Source organism: Mustela erminea, chromosome 13 (assembly GCF_009829155.1).
Source record: "Mustela erminea isolate mMusErm1 chromosome 13, mMusErm1.Pri, whole genome shotgun sequence".
Lineage (NCBI taxonomy): Eukaryota > Metazoa > Chordata > Mammalia > Carnivora > Mustelidae > Mustela > Mustela erminea.
The window spans coordinates 70287508-70302653 of NC_045626.1; the positions used below are offsets into that span (position 1 = coordinate 70287508).

Genomic DNA, 15146 nt, shown 5'->3' on the forward strand with positions numbered 1-15146 from the left:
CTCCCTGCTCAGTAGGGAATCTGCTTCTCCCTCTCCCTGACTCATGTTCTCACTCACTCTGCTCTCTCTCTCTCATAAATAACCTTTTTTTAAAAAATGCACAATTCAAGGGCACCTGGGTGGCTCAGTGTGTTAAAGCCTCTGCCTTCGGCTCAGGTTATGATCCTGGGGTCCTGGGATTGAGCCCCGCATCAGGCTCTCTGCTCGGCGGGGAGCCTGCTTCTCTGCCTACTTGTGATCTCTGTCTGTCAAATAAATAAATAAAATCTTTTTAAAAAAATGCACAATTCAATGGTTTCTAGAATATTCACAGTGTTGTGCAACCATGACCCCTGTCAATTCTGGAATATATTCTTCACTCCACAAAGAAACCTTGCATCCCCTGGCTATCACTCCTGTATCCCTGTACCCTTTTCCCAGTTCTAAGCAACCACAAATCTACTTTTCATTTCCCTACATATCCCCACTCCAGACTTGCTGATGAATGAAATAATAAGCGCACTTTTGTGATTGCTGCTTCCACTTAGCAATAATGTTTTCAAGGTTTATCCATTTGTAGCATGTATTTATTATTTCATTCCTTCTTAGTGCCAAATAATATTTCATTGTACTGATATACCACCTTTTATTTACCCTTTCATCAGCTGATGGACAAATATTTGGGTTGTTTCTACCTTTTGGCTCTTATAAATGTTGCTATAGATACCTGTGTACAAGTTTCTCTGTAGATACACATGAATTTCTCTTGAGTAGATACCTAGTAGTGGGATTGCTAGGTCAGATGATAACTCTATATTTAACTGTTTGAAGGAATGGCCAGACTGTTTCTCAAAGTGGCTGTACTGTTCTACAGTCCCATCATCAGTGTATAAGGGTTCCAATTTCCTCATATTCTCACCAACATTTATTATTATATGACTTTTTTTTAAGATTTTATTTATTTATTTGACAGAGATCACAAGTAGGCAGAGCAGCAGGCAGAGAGAAAGAGGGGGAAGCAGGCTCCCTGCTGAGCAGACAGTCCAGTATGGGGCTCGATCCCAGGACCCTGGGATCATGACCTGAATCGAAGGCAGAGGTTTAACCCACTGAGCCACCCGGGCGCCCCATATTATATGACTTTTTGATTCTAATCATCCTAGTGGTTGGCTCTTATTGTGGTAAAGTGGTATCTCATGGTGTTTTTTATTTTCATGTCCCTGATGACTCATGATGTTGAGCATTTTTCATGTGCTTATTGGCCATTTGTATATCTTCCTCAATGAAATGTCTATTCAGATCCTTTGCCCATTTTTTTAAAGTAAACTCTATACCCACCATGGGGCTTGAACTCACAACCCTGATATCAAGACTAATGCTCTACTGAAAAGCCAGTCAGGCACCCCTCAGTTTGCCCACTTTCTAATTGAGTTATTTGCCTTCTTATTACTGAGCAATAAGAGTCCTTCATATATTTTAGATAGAAGAGCCTCATGAGATACATGATTTCCTAATATTTCTTTTCAGTTCTTGATGGCATCCTTCAAAGCATAAAAGTTTTTAATCTTGATGAAGTCAAGTCTACTACTTTTTCTTTTGTTACTCCTGCTTTTGTTATATCTAAGAATCCTATGCCAAATCCAAAGTCATGAAGGTTTATCCCTGTTTTAACGGTGTTATAGTTTTGGCTCTTATATTTACATCTTTGATGCATTTTTAATTTTTGTATGTGGTATGAAATAAGGGTTCAACCTCATTGTTTTGCATGTGGCTCACCAGTTGTCTCAGCACTGTTGGGAAGTCTATTCATTCCTCCACTGAACGGCCTTGGCACCCTTATCAAAAATCAGTTAACCATAGATAAATGGATCTATTTCTGGACTCTCAGTTCTATTCCATTGATCTATATGCCAGTACTTGACAATGGTTGTAGTAAGTTTTGAAATAAGGAAGTAAGAGTCTTCCTACTTTCCTCTTCTTTTACAAGATTGTTTTAGCTATTGTAGATCCCTTGCAATTCCATATAAATTTTAAAATCAGATTTTCAATTTCTACAAAGAAATAAACTGGGATTCTGATAGGGATTATGCTGAATGAGTAGATCAGCTAGGGGAATACTGCCCCCTTAACAATGTTAAATCTTATGATCTATGAACAAGGGATACCTTTCCATTTCCTTAGGTCCTTTAATTTCTACCAACAATGTTTTAATAATTTTCAGAGTATAAGTTTTACACTTCATTGGTTAAATTTGTTCCTAAGTATTTTATACTTTTTGATACTATTGTAAATAGAATTTTCTTTTCATTTTCATATTGTTCGTTGCAAGCATATAGAATTACAAGCGATTTTCGTGTATTGCTCTTGTATCCTGCCACCTTGTTTAACTCATTTATTAGTTCAAATAGTTTTATAGGAAAATCCCTATAGGGGATTTCTTAGGGTCTCTATATGTGATCATGTTATCTCTGAATATATTTTTATTTTCTTCCTTTCCAATATGAATGTCTTTTATTTCATTTTCTTGCTTAAGTGGCCTGGCTAGAACCTCTAGCACACTGTTGAACTGAAGTGGCAAGATAGGGGCGCCTGGGTGGCTCAGTCGGTTAAGTGGCTGCCTTTGGCTCAGGTCATGATCCCCAGTCCTCAGATGGAGCCCACACAGGGGTCCCTGCTCAGTGGAGAGCCTGCTTCTCCCTCTCCCTGCCACTCTGCCTACTTGTGTCCTCTCTCTCTGTCAAATAAATAAATCTTTTTTTTTTCAAATAAATAAATCTTAAAAAAAAAAAAAAAAGTGGCAAGATAGGGGCACCTGGGTGACTCAGATGGTTAAGTGTCTGCCTTCAGCTCAGGTCATGATCTCAGGGTCCTGGAATCAACTCCCACAGCAGGATACTTGCTCAGCAGGGAGTCTGCTTCTCCCTCTCCCTCTGTCTCTGTCTTTCCCCTTGCTCATTTTATGCGCTCTCAAATAAATAAAATCTTAAATAAAAAAAAAGTAGCAAGATATCCTTGTCTTATTCCTATTCCTGATCTCACTATTAAGTATGATAGTTAGCTGTGGGTTCTTCACAGATACTCTTTATCAGGTTGAGGAAGCTCCCTTCTATTCCTATTTTGTTCAGTGTTTTTTTCATGAAATGATGCTTGATTTTGTCAAGTGCTTTTCTGGCATGTATTGAAATATCATGTGATTTTTTTTTATTCTATTGATATGATGTATTATGTGTGGGGAGCCATGCACTTGTGGATGGCAGTCACGTAGGTGACTAGGCCCAGGATAATGGGACTGTGAATGTTTAACCCAAGGAAAATGGGTGCGCTCGTGGACGACGCACGTTCAATGCCTGGAGTCACAAGGAGGGTATATGATTAACCTGCAGTTTTGGGAAAGGCACAAGATCTGTAGAACAATAGAAACCTATGGAGTCACGTAGGTGCTCACGAGCATCTCACATGCTCATGGATAAGGTCACTAGTAGTCCTTCTGATTGGTGTTTAGGTGAATCGCGTGATATGGTGATTGGGCATTTGTAACTACTGATACTACTATAATGGGCTTAATTTGAGGAGCGGGGTTCCCGGATCAAGATATGTAGAAGACTGACAATAAAGAAGTTTGCCACTCAACCTCGTCTGCGGGTCGTTCTTGCGGGTCGAGAGCGACATCTGGTGCCGAAACCCGGGAACCCGACTCTGGACGTGGGCTGAGGATTGGGGTAAGTGCAAGAAGTTCACCCTAAAGGGCCCTAGGGTGACGAGCTAAAGTGCGCGCCTATTTCCTGTCTTTAGACGGGAGTGAAGTCTCTGGGGACTATTGTTAGTGGGCAATTTTTTAAGGTTCCTCAGAGGTGTAAGGGTTTCCAAAGATGGGAAACGAACTTGCCCGCTATAAAATGGAAGGTCCATTGAGAGACCTTTTGAAAGCTCATGGCACTCCATTAAAGACTAAAACTGCTCGCGCCTTCTTAAAAGAGGCCGGTGAAATTGACGATACAAGTGAAAGTTCCCTCGGCAGGGACGATACAAGTGAAAGTTCCCTCGGCAGGGACGATACAAGTGAAAGTTCCCTCGGCAGGGACGATACAAGTGAAAGTTCCCTCGGCAGGGACGATACAAGTGAAAGTTCCCTCGGCAGGGACGATACAAGTGAAAGTTCCCTCGGCAGGGACGATACAAGTGAAAGTTCCCTCGGCAGGGACGATACAAGTGAAAGTTCCCTCGGCAGGGACGATACAAGTGAAAGTTCCCTCGGCAGGGACGATACAAGTGAAAGTTCCCTCGGCAGGGACGATACAAGTGAAAGTTCCCTCGGCAGGGACGATACAAGTGAAAGTTTCCTCGGGATGGGGAACGAGCTTAGTAGACGTAGAATGGAAGATCCCCTAAAAGACGTTCTCAAGATGAACGGTACCCCCTTAAAGGCAAAAACAGCCCGAGCCTTTTTAAAAGAAGTAGCAGAGATTGCCCCCTGGTTTATAGAAGAAGGGCTCCTAAATGTGCCACAATGGAAACACCTGAGCGAGGACTTAAAACTCTGCCCCTCTACATCCCCGGGGACTCTCGCCGTGTGGTCCCTGGTGAAAGTATGTTTGCATTCCCCCCGAGAGCCCCTGCAGCGAGCAGTACTACAGGGAGGGGAAGTTTTTTTGCAAGTGAAAGAAGAATCCCGTAAGGGCTCCTCCCGAGACTCTGACCCTGAAAGCGAAAGCTCAGAAGGGATGTCAGAAAGCGAGTTGCAGGAGCTAGGAAAGGTAGAGGCAAACAACAAGAAGGAGGAATCTCCCAGTCTCCAGACAGACTTGGAAGCCATGAGGCAACAACTTGAGGATAAAGAGGCGGAATTGCAAAAACTATTAGGAGAGTTAAGAGTGCAGGGAGAAGTAATGGCGCAGCTGAGAGCAGGGGCGGAAGCCGCAGTTGTAGCGCAATCGAAATTAAAAACGAAAGTTACGCCGCTTCCGCATTTTAGCTCCACAGCGCCGCCCCATGAGTGGCCCCCGCCTTATAAGCCCAGCTGCACCAAGATGTGCTATTGTTCGGGCTGCGCCGCGGAGAATTGGAGAGAGGTCCTTGGCCCGGGAAAAGGTTTTTTTTTCAGTGTTAGAAGATCAGAATCAGCAGAGGACCACCAGCCACTAGATTTTAAGTTGGTGAAGCAGCTGAAGGAGGCAGTTAGCAGCTATGGTTCCCAAGCAGCCTTTACGGTCTCCCTTGTGGAGTCGCTGGGAGCACTCTATCTCGCTCCCGAAGATTGGGCTAACTTAGCCAGGGCGGTTTTGAGTGGGGGGCAGTATCTAGAATGGAAAATCCAAAATCAGGACAATTGTCTGGACACAGCACGAAGAAATGCAGCCACGGGTAACCCGCAATGGAATTTGGAAATGCTGACAGGCACGGGGCCATACCTCGGGGCCCAAGTGCAGAGTACATACCCCCCTGCGGTGTATCAACAGATAGCCACAGCGGCCCTCAGGGCTTGGAAGACACTGAGAGGGGCAGGAGACTTGCAAGGCCAATTATCCAAACCCGACCCGGTGCTTAGATGGCACCGAGGTTCCCTTTGTGTTTTCCCACAGGATGCGCCTGCTCCACTCTGGGTGCCGGAGTGGAACCTGTGGAGAGTGCTGGTGATGGTGATGATAGTAACGACGACCGTCCTACAGCCTGTTCCCATGAAGGCGGAGCCAGTTCAACTGTGGTCGAGACAAGAGACTGCCCAGCTTCAAGCCCTTCTTTAAATGGCTCAGCATAGAGTGCAATCTTCTCACCCTAACTCATGTTTGTTACTGACGCTTAAAACTTTGTAAGCTCTTTATTTTCTCACTTTCCTTCCCTGACGCATGTATGGTATGTTGTAGGAACTATTATAGGTGTGCTAGTAGTAGTTATTCTTTTCATGTGTCTCTTGCCCTGTGCAGAGATAATTGTCAAAAAAGCGGAGGGTCCTTTGTGGACTGAATGTTATTTGCCAAGACCATTGGTCATCTCCCCGACGGGTATTGATTTTCCTATCACGGACTGGTCTAAGAATGATACACGAAGTTCTTACCATTATCAATATATTCCAGGAAGTATACTTACTACACAACAAGAAATGTTTCATCCTGACCTGTGGAAACTGGTAGCCGCTATGGGACCTATTAATAATTCTAGAGCTATACCAGAATCGGGAAGTCTTACTTTTCGTACTTGTGTACCTAAACCATTTTTGCTTGTAATAGGGAGGGGGCAAGTGGTTAAGGATTATAGTCTCTATCACATAAGTTGTATTAATTGTAAGCTTTCTAATTGTGTGCCCGTTGATACGTATAATCCCAATGTACCTATTCATGTGTTTTTAGTTATGCAACCACCTTTTTTCTTGTTACCTGTTGAGGTGGAGGGACCGTGGTATGCTAATTATGGTTATCAATTTGCCTTAGAACTAGAAAATGCGCTGTCTAGAAAAAGGCGATTTATTGGAATGCTAATAGCTGGAATAGGCGCTCTTATTACTTTAATAGCTAGTGCTACGGTATCCTCTTTCGCATTGGCACAGACCATACATACTGCTGATCATGTTAACGCGTTATCTCAAAATATTTCATTAGCATTACATATACAACAAGATGTTGATCAGAAATTGTTAGCACGCCTTGATGGAATAGAAGAGGCTGTAGAATATCTAGGCACACAACTCTCTGCTCTAAAAGCGCAAATGTCTTTCATGTGCCATGGTGCCTATCAACATATTTGTGTGACGCCCTTGTCAGCCAATAATATTTCTTGGGAAAAAGTACACAACCATTTGTGGGGAATTTGGCATGATACTAATGTTAGTCTAGATCTTTTACAGTTACAACGAGAAATCACTACCATTGGGCATGCGCGATTAGATATATCTAATCCAGCAAAAATGGCTGGTCGTATTTTGACTACTTTAAAAGATGCTTTACAGGGATTTAACCCAGGAAATATTTTACATTATACCTTCTGGATTCTAGTAGGAATTTTGGGAATCATCTTATGTCTATTGCTTATAGGAGGAGGATTTCTAAAGGTCTGGTCCAACTTCAAAAAGAAAACATGTGCTCAGTTACATATGATACAATCAAAGCATAAGAAGAAAAATAATATAAAAGGTGCAGCATGAGGTAAAAATTATAAGTATTAGAATAACCATGCTGCAATGTCCACAATAGCCAAACTATGGAAAGAACCTAGATGTCCATCAACAGATGAATGGATCAAGAAGATGTGGTATATATACACAATGGAATACTATGCAGCCATCAAAAGAAATGAAATCTTGCCATTTGCGACAACATGGATGGAACTAGAGCGTATCATGCTTAGCGAAATAAGTCAAGCAGAGAAAGACAACTATCATATGATCTCCCTGATATGAGGAAGTGGTGATACAACATGGGGGCTTAAGTTGGTAGGAGAAGAATCAATGAAACAAGATGGGATTGGGAGGGAGACAAACCATAAGTGACTTTTAATCTCACAAAACAAACTGAGGGTTGCTGGGGGGAGGGGGGTTGGGAGAAGGGGGTGGGATTATGGACATTGGGGAGGGTATGTGCTTTGGTGAGTGCTGTGAAGTGTGTAAACCTGGTGATTCACAGACCTGTACCCCTGGGGATAGAGTATTATGCCTCCATCAGAAAGGATGAATACCCAACTTTTGTAGCAACATGGACGGGACTGGAAGAGATTATGCTGAGTGAAATAAGTCAAGCAGAGAGAGTCAACTATCATATGGTTTCACTTATTTGTGGAGCATAACAAATAGCATGGAGGACATGGGGACTTAGAGTGGAGAAGGGAGTTGGGGGAAATTGGAAGGGGAGGTGAACCATGAGAGACTATGGACTCTGAAAAACAATCTGAGGGTTTTGAAGGGACGGGGGGTGGGAGGTTGGGGTACCAGGTGGTGGGTATTATAGAGGGCACGGATTGCATGGAGCACGGGGTGTGGTGCAAAAATAATGAATACTGTTATGCTGGAAATAAAAATAAATAAATTAATTAATTAATTTAAAAAAAAAAAAAAAAAAAAAAAAAAGAATAACCATGCTGCGATTTCTGCCTTTCCTTCTTTGATCATTAGTATATTAATATTGCTCTATTGCCCTCTGACTCCTGTTCCCTCCTCAGGCTATATGTCTACCACACGCGTGACAATTTTAACTCACGTATGTATGTGGGCTCTGGAGCTGGTACCTCCCCCCAAATATGGCTTAGTATGCTGGATCGGTAGCCAAAGACGGGTAAGACTGATCCCTCACCATAGCAACCTAAGACAGGGGCTCCTCGGCCAGGGGGAGTACCCGATGACGGGTAAGCATGTGTGTTGAGGATTGGCAACCTAAGACAGGCACGATCCCTGCCATATATAAAAGAAAAGGGGGAGATGTGGGGAGCCATGCACTTGTGGATGGCAGTCACGTAGGTGACTAGGCCCAGGATAATGGGACTGTGAATGTTTAACCCAAGGAAAATGGGTGCGCTCGTGGACGACGCACGTTCAATGCCTGGAGTCACAAGGAGGGTATATGATTAACCTGCAGTTTTGGGAAAGGCACAAGATCTGTAGAACAATAGAAACCTATGGAGTCACGTAGGTGCTCACGAGCATCTCACATGCTCATGGATAAGGTCACTAGTAGTCCTTCTGATTGGTGTTTAGGTGAATCGCGTGATATGGTGATTGGGCATTTGTAACTACTGATACTATAATAAGGGGCTTAATTTGAGGAGCGGGGTTCCCGGATCAAGATATGTAGAAGACTGACAATAAAGAAGTTTGCCACTCAACCTCGTCTGCGGGTCGTTCTTGCGGGTCGAGAGCGACAATTATGTTAATTGATTTTCAGATATTAAACCAACCTTGAATTCCTGGAATAAATCTCACTTGGTTATGATGTACAATATACATATATATGTATATCATATAGATAGATAGAGAGATGCTGGATTCAGTTTGCTAATATTTTTGTTAAGAATTTTTGCTTCCAGGGGTGCCTGGATGGCTCAGTTAAAGCCTCTGACTTCGCCTCAGGTCATGATCCCAGGGTCCTGGGATGGAGCCCTGTGAGCCCCTGCTTTCCCCTCTCTCTCTCTGCCTGCCTCTCTGCCTACTTGTGATCTCTGTCTGTCAAATAAATGAATAAAATCTTTAAAAAAAAAAAAAAAAGAATTTTTGCTTCCAGGAGTACCTGGGTGGCTCAGTTGGTTAAGCATCTGCCTTCAGCTCAGGTAGAGATCCCAGGGTCCTGGGATTGAATCCTGTGGTCCTGCGTTGGGGCTCCCTGCTCAGCAAGGAGTCTGCTTCTCCCTATGCCCCGCCCCCCCAGCTCATGCTCTTTCTCTCTCACTCTCTATAAAATAAATAAAATTTTTAAAAATAAGAATTTTTGCTTCCATATTTTTTTCTAAGTAATCTACACCCAACATCGCTGGAACTCACAACTCCAAGATCAAGAGTCACATGACCTACTGAGACAGTCAGGCACCCCATTTTGCTTCCATATTCATAAGAGATCTTAGTCTCTAGTTTTCTTGTGATTGCTTTGTCAGGTTTTGGTATCAGGGTAATGCCAGCCTCATAAAATGAGTTGGGAAGTAGTCCCTGCTCTCCTTTTTTTTTTTTTTTTTTTTAAAAAAAAAAAAAAAAGATTTTATTTGGAGTGCCTGGGTGGCTCAGTGGGTTAAAGCCTCTGCCTTCGGCTCAGGTCATGATCCTAGAGTCCTGGGATCGAGCCCCACATCGGGCTCTCTGCTCGGCAGGGAGCCTGCTTCCTCCTCTCTCTCTGCCTGCCTCTCTGCCTACTTGTGATCTCTGTCTGTCAAATAAATAAATAAACAAAATCTTAAAAAAAAAAAAGATTTTATTTATTTATTTGACAGAGAGAGATCACAAGTAGATGGAGAGGCAGGCAGAGAGAGAGATAGAGGGAAGCAGGCTCCCTGCTGAGTAGAGAGCCTGATGTGGGACTCGATCCCAGGACCCTGAGATCATGACCTGAGCGAAGGCAGCAGCTTAACACACTGAGCCACCCAGGCACCCTCCTATTCTTTTGAAAGAGCATGTGAAGAACTGGTATTAATTGTTCTTGAAATGTTTGGTAGAATTCAGTAATAAAGCCATTTGGGCCTTTAGTACATACAGTCTGGACATTTCTTTGTGGGCGTTGTTATTACCAATTTAATCTCTTCACTGGTTATAGGTCTGTTCAGATTGTCTGTTTCTTCTCGAGTAAATTTTGGTAGTTGGTGTCTTTCCAGGAATTTGTCCATCTCATTTGAGTTATCTAATTATTTGGGGTACAGTTGTCATTTTATTTTTGTTTTCTATGTGTTTCACTTTTTTGTTTCTCCATCCCTCCTTTACTACTTGTTTTTACATTAGGTGAATATTTTCTAATGAAGCATTTACATTTATTTAGTGATTTCTTCATCATACTTTTTAAGTGTTTTGGGGGAATTTTTTTAGTGGTTGCTCCAGGGTTTACCAGATAATCTTATCAGAATCAGCTTGAGATTTATACTAGTTTAATTCCAGTGATATATACATCCTATATATCTATATATATAGATCCTATATCTATATATACCTATATATCCTTTCACTTTTCACCTTTTTTGTAGATTATTTATATTTGGATATTAAAATTATATATGTGTGTGTGTGTATATATATATATATATATATATAAATTATAAACCCAACAATACATTGTTGTTATTACTTTACCATCTGTGGTCATTTCCTTAGCCCATTACAGTTTTGCTTCCATCCACCTCCTTTGTGCTATTATTGGAAAGTACACTACACATATATTGCATTTGTATGTTATAGGCCCAACAGTATATTATATACGTTATTTTATACAATTGCTCTTAAATCAATTACAAGAGAAAAATATTAATTTCTACTGTCTTTTGTCGTTATATAATTACTTTTCCCAGTGTTTTTTTTAATTCCATGTAGATTTGATTACTGTCTGAGGCCACTTGCTTTCAGCCTGAAGAACTTCCTTTAGTATTTCTTGTAAAGCAGATCTTTGAACAACATCTACAATTTGCATTTACCTGGGAAAGTCTTTATTTCACCTTCATATTTTAAATAGCCATTTTGAAATATTATAGGATTCTTAGTTGACAAGTTTTTTCTTTGAGCACTTTAAATATGTTATCCCATAGCCTCTGGCCTCCACAGTTTCTGCAGAGAAGACAGCTGTTAATCTTACTGGGGTTTCCTTGTATGTTATAAGTCCTTTTTCTCTTGCTTTCAAGATTTTCTCCTTGTCTTTGACTTTCTGCATTTTCCCTCTTTCTATTTGTGGATCTCTTTGTGTTCATCCTCCTTGGAGTCTACTGAGCTTCCTGAATGTCTACGCTGTTGTTTTTCAATAAATTCAGAAAGTGTCAGCTACTGTTTTTTAAAATATTTTTTCTCTCTCCTCTCCTGGTATTCCCATACATATGTACACTTATGATTTCCCACATTTTTCTGAGGCCCTGTACATTTTTCTTCATTGTTTTTTCTATTTTTCAGCTTGCATCATCTCTATCATTCTATCTTCAAGCAGGCTAATTCTTCAATCTGCCTGTTTGAATCTACTCTGAGCCCCTCTAATGAATTTTTAACTTCAGTTGTGGTGCTTTACAACTCCAGAATTTTCATTTGATTCTTTTCTGTAATTCCTACCTTTTAACTTGATCTTCTCTACTTGATGTGAAAATGTCAAACCTTCCTTCTTTAATCATGCTTTCCTTTAGTTCTGAGAATGTATTTGTAAGGGTTATTGGAAATCTTTTCTGCTAAATCTGACATCTGGTCGCTCTCATGGCAATTTCTACTGCTAGTTTGTTTCCATCGTCTGGGTCATATTTCCCTACTTTTTTGCAAGTCTCACAATTTTTTTGCAGGAAACTGGACATTTTAAGTAATATATCATCTAAATAATATAGATACTGGACTGGTTCTCCCTACACCAGCGCCACGACTTTTTATTGTTCTTTGCTTATTTAGTGATGGGCTGGAATGTTTTAGTGAAATCTATTTCATTCACACAGTGTTAAGGCCTATGATGTTGTTGTTCCTCAAAGACACACAAATTTGTTTATGGCTACAGTCATCTGGAGTGACAGTGGTTTCAGCGGGGTACTTTCTCTTCCCCTGATCACACCTAGCTGTTAAAACTCCTTTAATGGTGTCTTACTATTCTATTATTTTCAACCAGACCCTGGGGCATAACTTGGTCTACAGAATAATCCAATCAAAGGTGACTCTTTTGAGGGAACAGTTTATTCAATCCCATGAGGGATCTTCCCCACCCCATCTTAATCTTTGACTCTCTCCTGCAAAGTAGTGGGTCTACAGCCTAGGCTGTATCTTCATTAAAGCCATAATCTCCTCCCAACTCCCCTTTTTTTGTTTGTTTGTTTGTTTTTGTTGTTTTTAAGATTTAATTTATTTGACAGAGAAAGAGAGAGACAGCGAGAGAGGGAACACCAGTAGGGGAAAGGGAAATGGAGAAGGCAGCTTCCTGCCCAGTGGAGAGCCAGATGTAGAGCTCAATCCCGGGACCCTGGGATCATGACCAGAGCTGAAGGCAGACACTTAACACAGACACTTAACAACTGAGCCACCCAGGTGCCCCCAAATCCTCCAGTTTTTAAGAGTTCCCTTAGTCATAAACTTCTCCACATTTTGTTGCAAATGAAGTAACTGTCTTTGGGAAGAGAGCAGGAGCCACAGGTTTTAAAGCCTTCTTCTCCTTCTAGGTAAAATCTCTGAATCCTTGATGGAAGGGGTGGGATGGCACACAACAGCCTGAGATTTTCTCAGTTTGCCTCCTCTGGCATGGAACCACCATTATGCAAGCTGGGTCTGGGATGAGAGCAACTGGGGAGCCCCAGTAGTCATGTGCCATGCTCAAGGCACAGCTCCCATTCTGTGAGTAGGAGCTGGATAGAAGAAGGAAGACTCATATTTCAACTACACACACCTGGGACTGTCTCAGCAACAAGTAGGCTTGAGCAGGATAAGAAACACTGAAGTACTGCTCCTCCTGGGAAGAAAGTGGTCTGACAGGGAGCTAGGGGAAGAGGGAGCCCTGTGTTCTGGACTGCAGCAGTCTGGAATGGAATCTCCACCTTGCTGAGTTGGAAGTGGGGAAGAGAGGTAGCAGCCTTGGTTCAAATACTATAGACTCTCACCTTTCTTAGCAAATTTTCGGATTTTCTTGAATAGATGTTTAATTCATTTGATAAATGTTTGCCCTTAGTGCCATTTCCAGATGGTTTAAATTGTTGAGTTTTTTTAAGTAATTTTCACCAGTCTTACAGACGAGCAACATCAATGACACCCCTCACACTGTCATGCTGGAAATGAATCCTAAGCTGCTTTTGTGCTATAATAGCTGAGCTGAAGAGCCAAGTGGTTGTAACAGAGATCCCATGGCCTGCAAAGCTGAAAGTATTTACTACGTGGCCCTTCACTGAAAAAGTTTGTCAATCCCTGACTTAGGTCACTACTGTCAATGCTGCTGTTTCACAGACCACACTTTGTACTAGCCAGGACTTAAATTACTTGAGAGACAGTACTTTTGGCTAAAAGTTTGACTTAAAATCCCACTTTGTCACTTACTAGATGATATATGGTTTGGGGTACCTACCTCATTGGGTAGTTGTGAGAATTAAATGTAGGAGCATCTGACACTTAGAATATATTCAACAAATAGTAACTGTTAATCATCATGATGTAAACTGCATCAAAAGTATTAGTCATCAACAGTTTCCCTTAAGGCTTTTGGAAAAGGGAAAGAAGTACAGACTTTCCAATATACAAGATGCAACTTTTAATGCCCGGGGCACATAATAATATCTAATGAAGTAAAATAAATAAATAAATAGATAGATAGATAAACCCAGAGCTGGAACTTAAGCCTGACACTGGAAACCAGAATTCGCCACCAAGGATGCTTCCAGCCTCTTGAAGCAACAATGAATGAAAACCTTCAGGAAGTGCTTCCAAACCCAAAGCCCTATGAAAAATGAGCAGCAATTATCTTTAACGTGAGTGGGCCTAGATGGCTCCTTCCGGTTCTGGTCACCTCTGTCTATGCTCAGAGATTATATAAGCTGAATCCCTCAAGCTTCCACCTTGACTGTCACCGCGGCAGGGGCGCCCCAGTTGGTGCCCGACCCACGACGGGGCCCGGCGAGCGGGGATTCCGCCGGATTCCCCCAGGCTCCCCCTTGCCGCAGCCCGTCGGGGCTGCCAGCCGGTTACCTCGCAATTGAACTCCATCTCGGCGTCCATGGTGACGATCCGCACGGTGAACGTCTTGGGCTGCTTCCTCTTGAGAGAGCTGAAGCTCATACGGGAGGCGATGGCCCCGGCCATGGCGCGGGGCTCAGACCCGGGACCCTCGCGCCCCGAGGCCTGCGCTCTGGACCTGTTAGCCCCCCTGGAGGAGTCGCACAGGCCTCAGGGCCACCATGGTAGCCAACTGGCCGGCCTGGGAGCTGTCTGGTCGGCACGGGCCCCCAGCGGCCAGCATGGGCCGTGAGGACCCTGCCCCGGGAGCGTAAAGGGGAGTTGGGGGGCGGGCCCTTACGGCCACGGAGACGAAACACGAGCCAGGACCGACGGGGTGGGCTCGGCCCGGCGCTCAGGAACTCGGGCCCGGGACGCTGGGGACGCCCCGGGACGGGGCCCCTAGACGGCAGCAGCCCAGCCCCCGCGCGCCTCTCAGCGGCCGGTGAAGGTCTCGGGGCCGCGCTGCGGCCAGGCGCGCACGTGCGCGCGTGGCTGTCACCGTCTCCGCTCCGCGCGCCCGCAGGAAGCGTCCCCTCCCCACAGACCCCGGCCTGCTCCCCGCCCCGCCCTCAGGCCCCAGATCATTACACACAGCGCAACCGAACAGGCGGCTGCCGCCCGGACTCTCCGGTTGGCCGAGAACCCCTAGGGAGGCGGGACTTTTCCCTCCCGTCCGCCCCACTTCAGAAAGGCCTCACCAATTGGAAGTTCCGCTGTGATTGGAGGCGCGGGCCTAGGCTAGGCGTTGAGTGGTCATAGCGGCAGTCACTCCGAACGCTTTTGTTCGCAGGGAGTACGCCTACTCTAGCAAGATTGGTTGATGCATCGGAACTCGGCGCGCCTTCTC

General features: G+C 43.5%; 1 protein-coding gene across 5 annotated transcripts in view; it reads right to left on the minus strand.

Moving 5' to 3' along the window:
• Window positions 1-14919, minus strand: part of NF2 (neurofibromin 2) — an 85528-nt gene extending 70609 nt beyond the window's left edge. For 3 of the 5 annotated variants that reach the window (XM_032309307.1, XM_032309306.1, XM_032309309.1), the window contains exon 1: window positions 14270-14917. In XM_032309307.1, coding sequence (XP_032165198.1) covers window positions 14270-14383 — 114 coding nt within the window. In that variant the 5' untranslated portion in view covers window positions 14384-14917. Of the gene's footprint in view, window positions 1-14269 lie in introns of all 5 variants that reach the window. The other 2 variants (XM_032309305.1, XM_032309308.1) reach the window with 2 other exon arrangements.
• Between the last annotated feature and the right edge of the window lie 227 nt (window positions 14920-15146).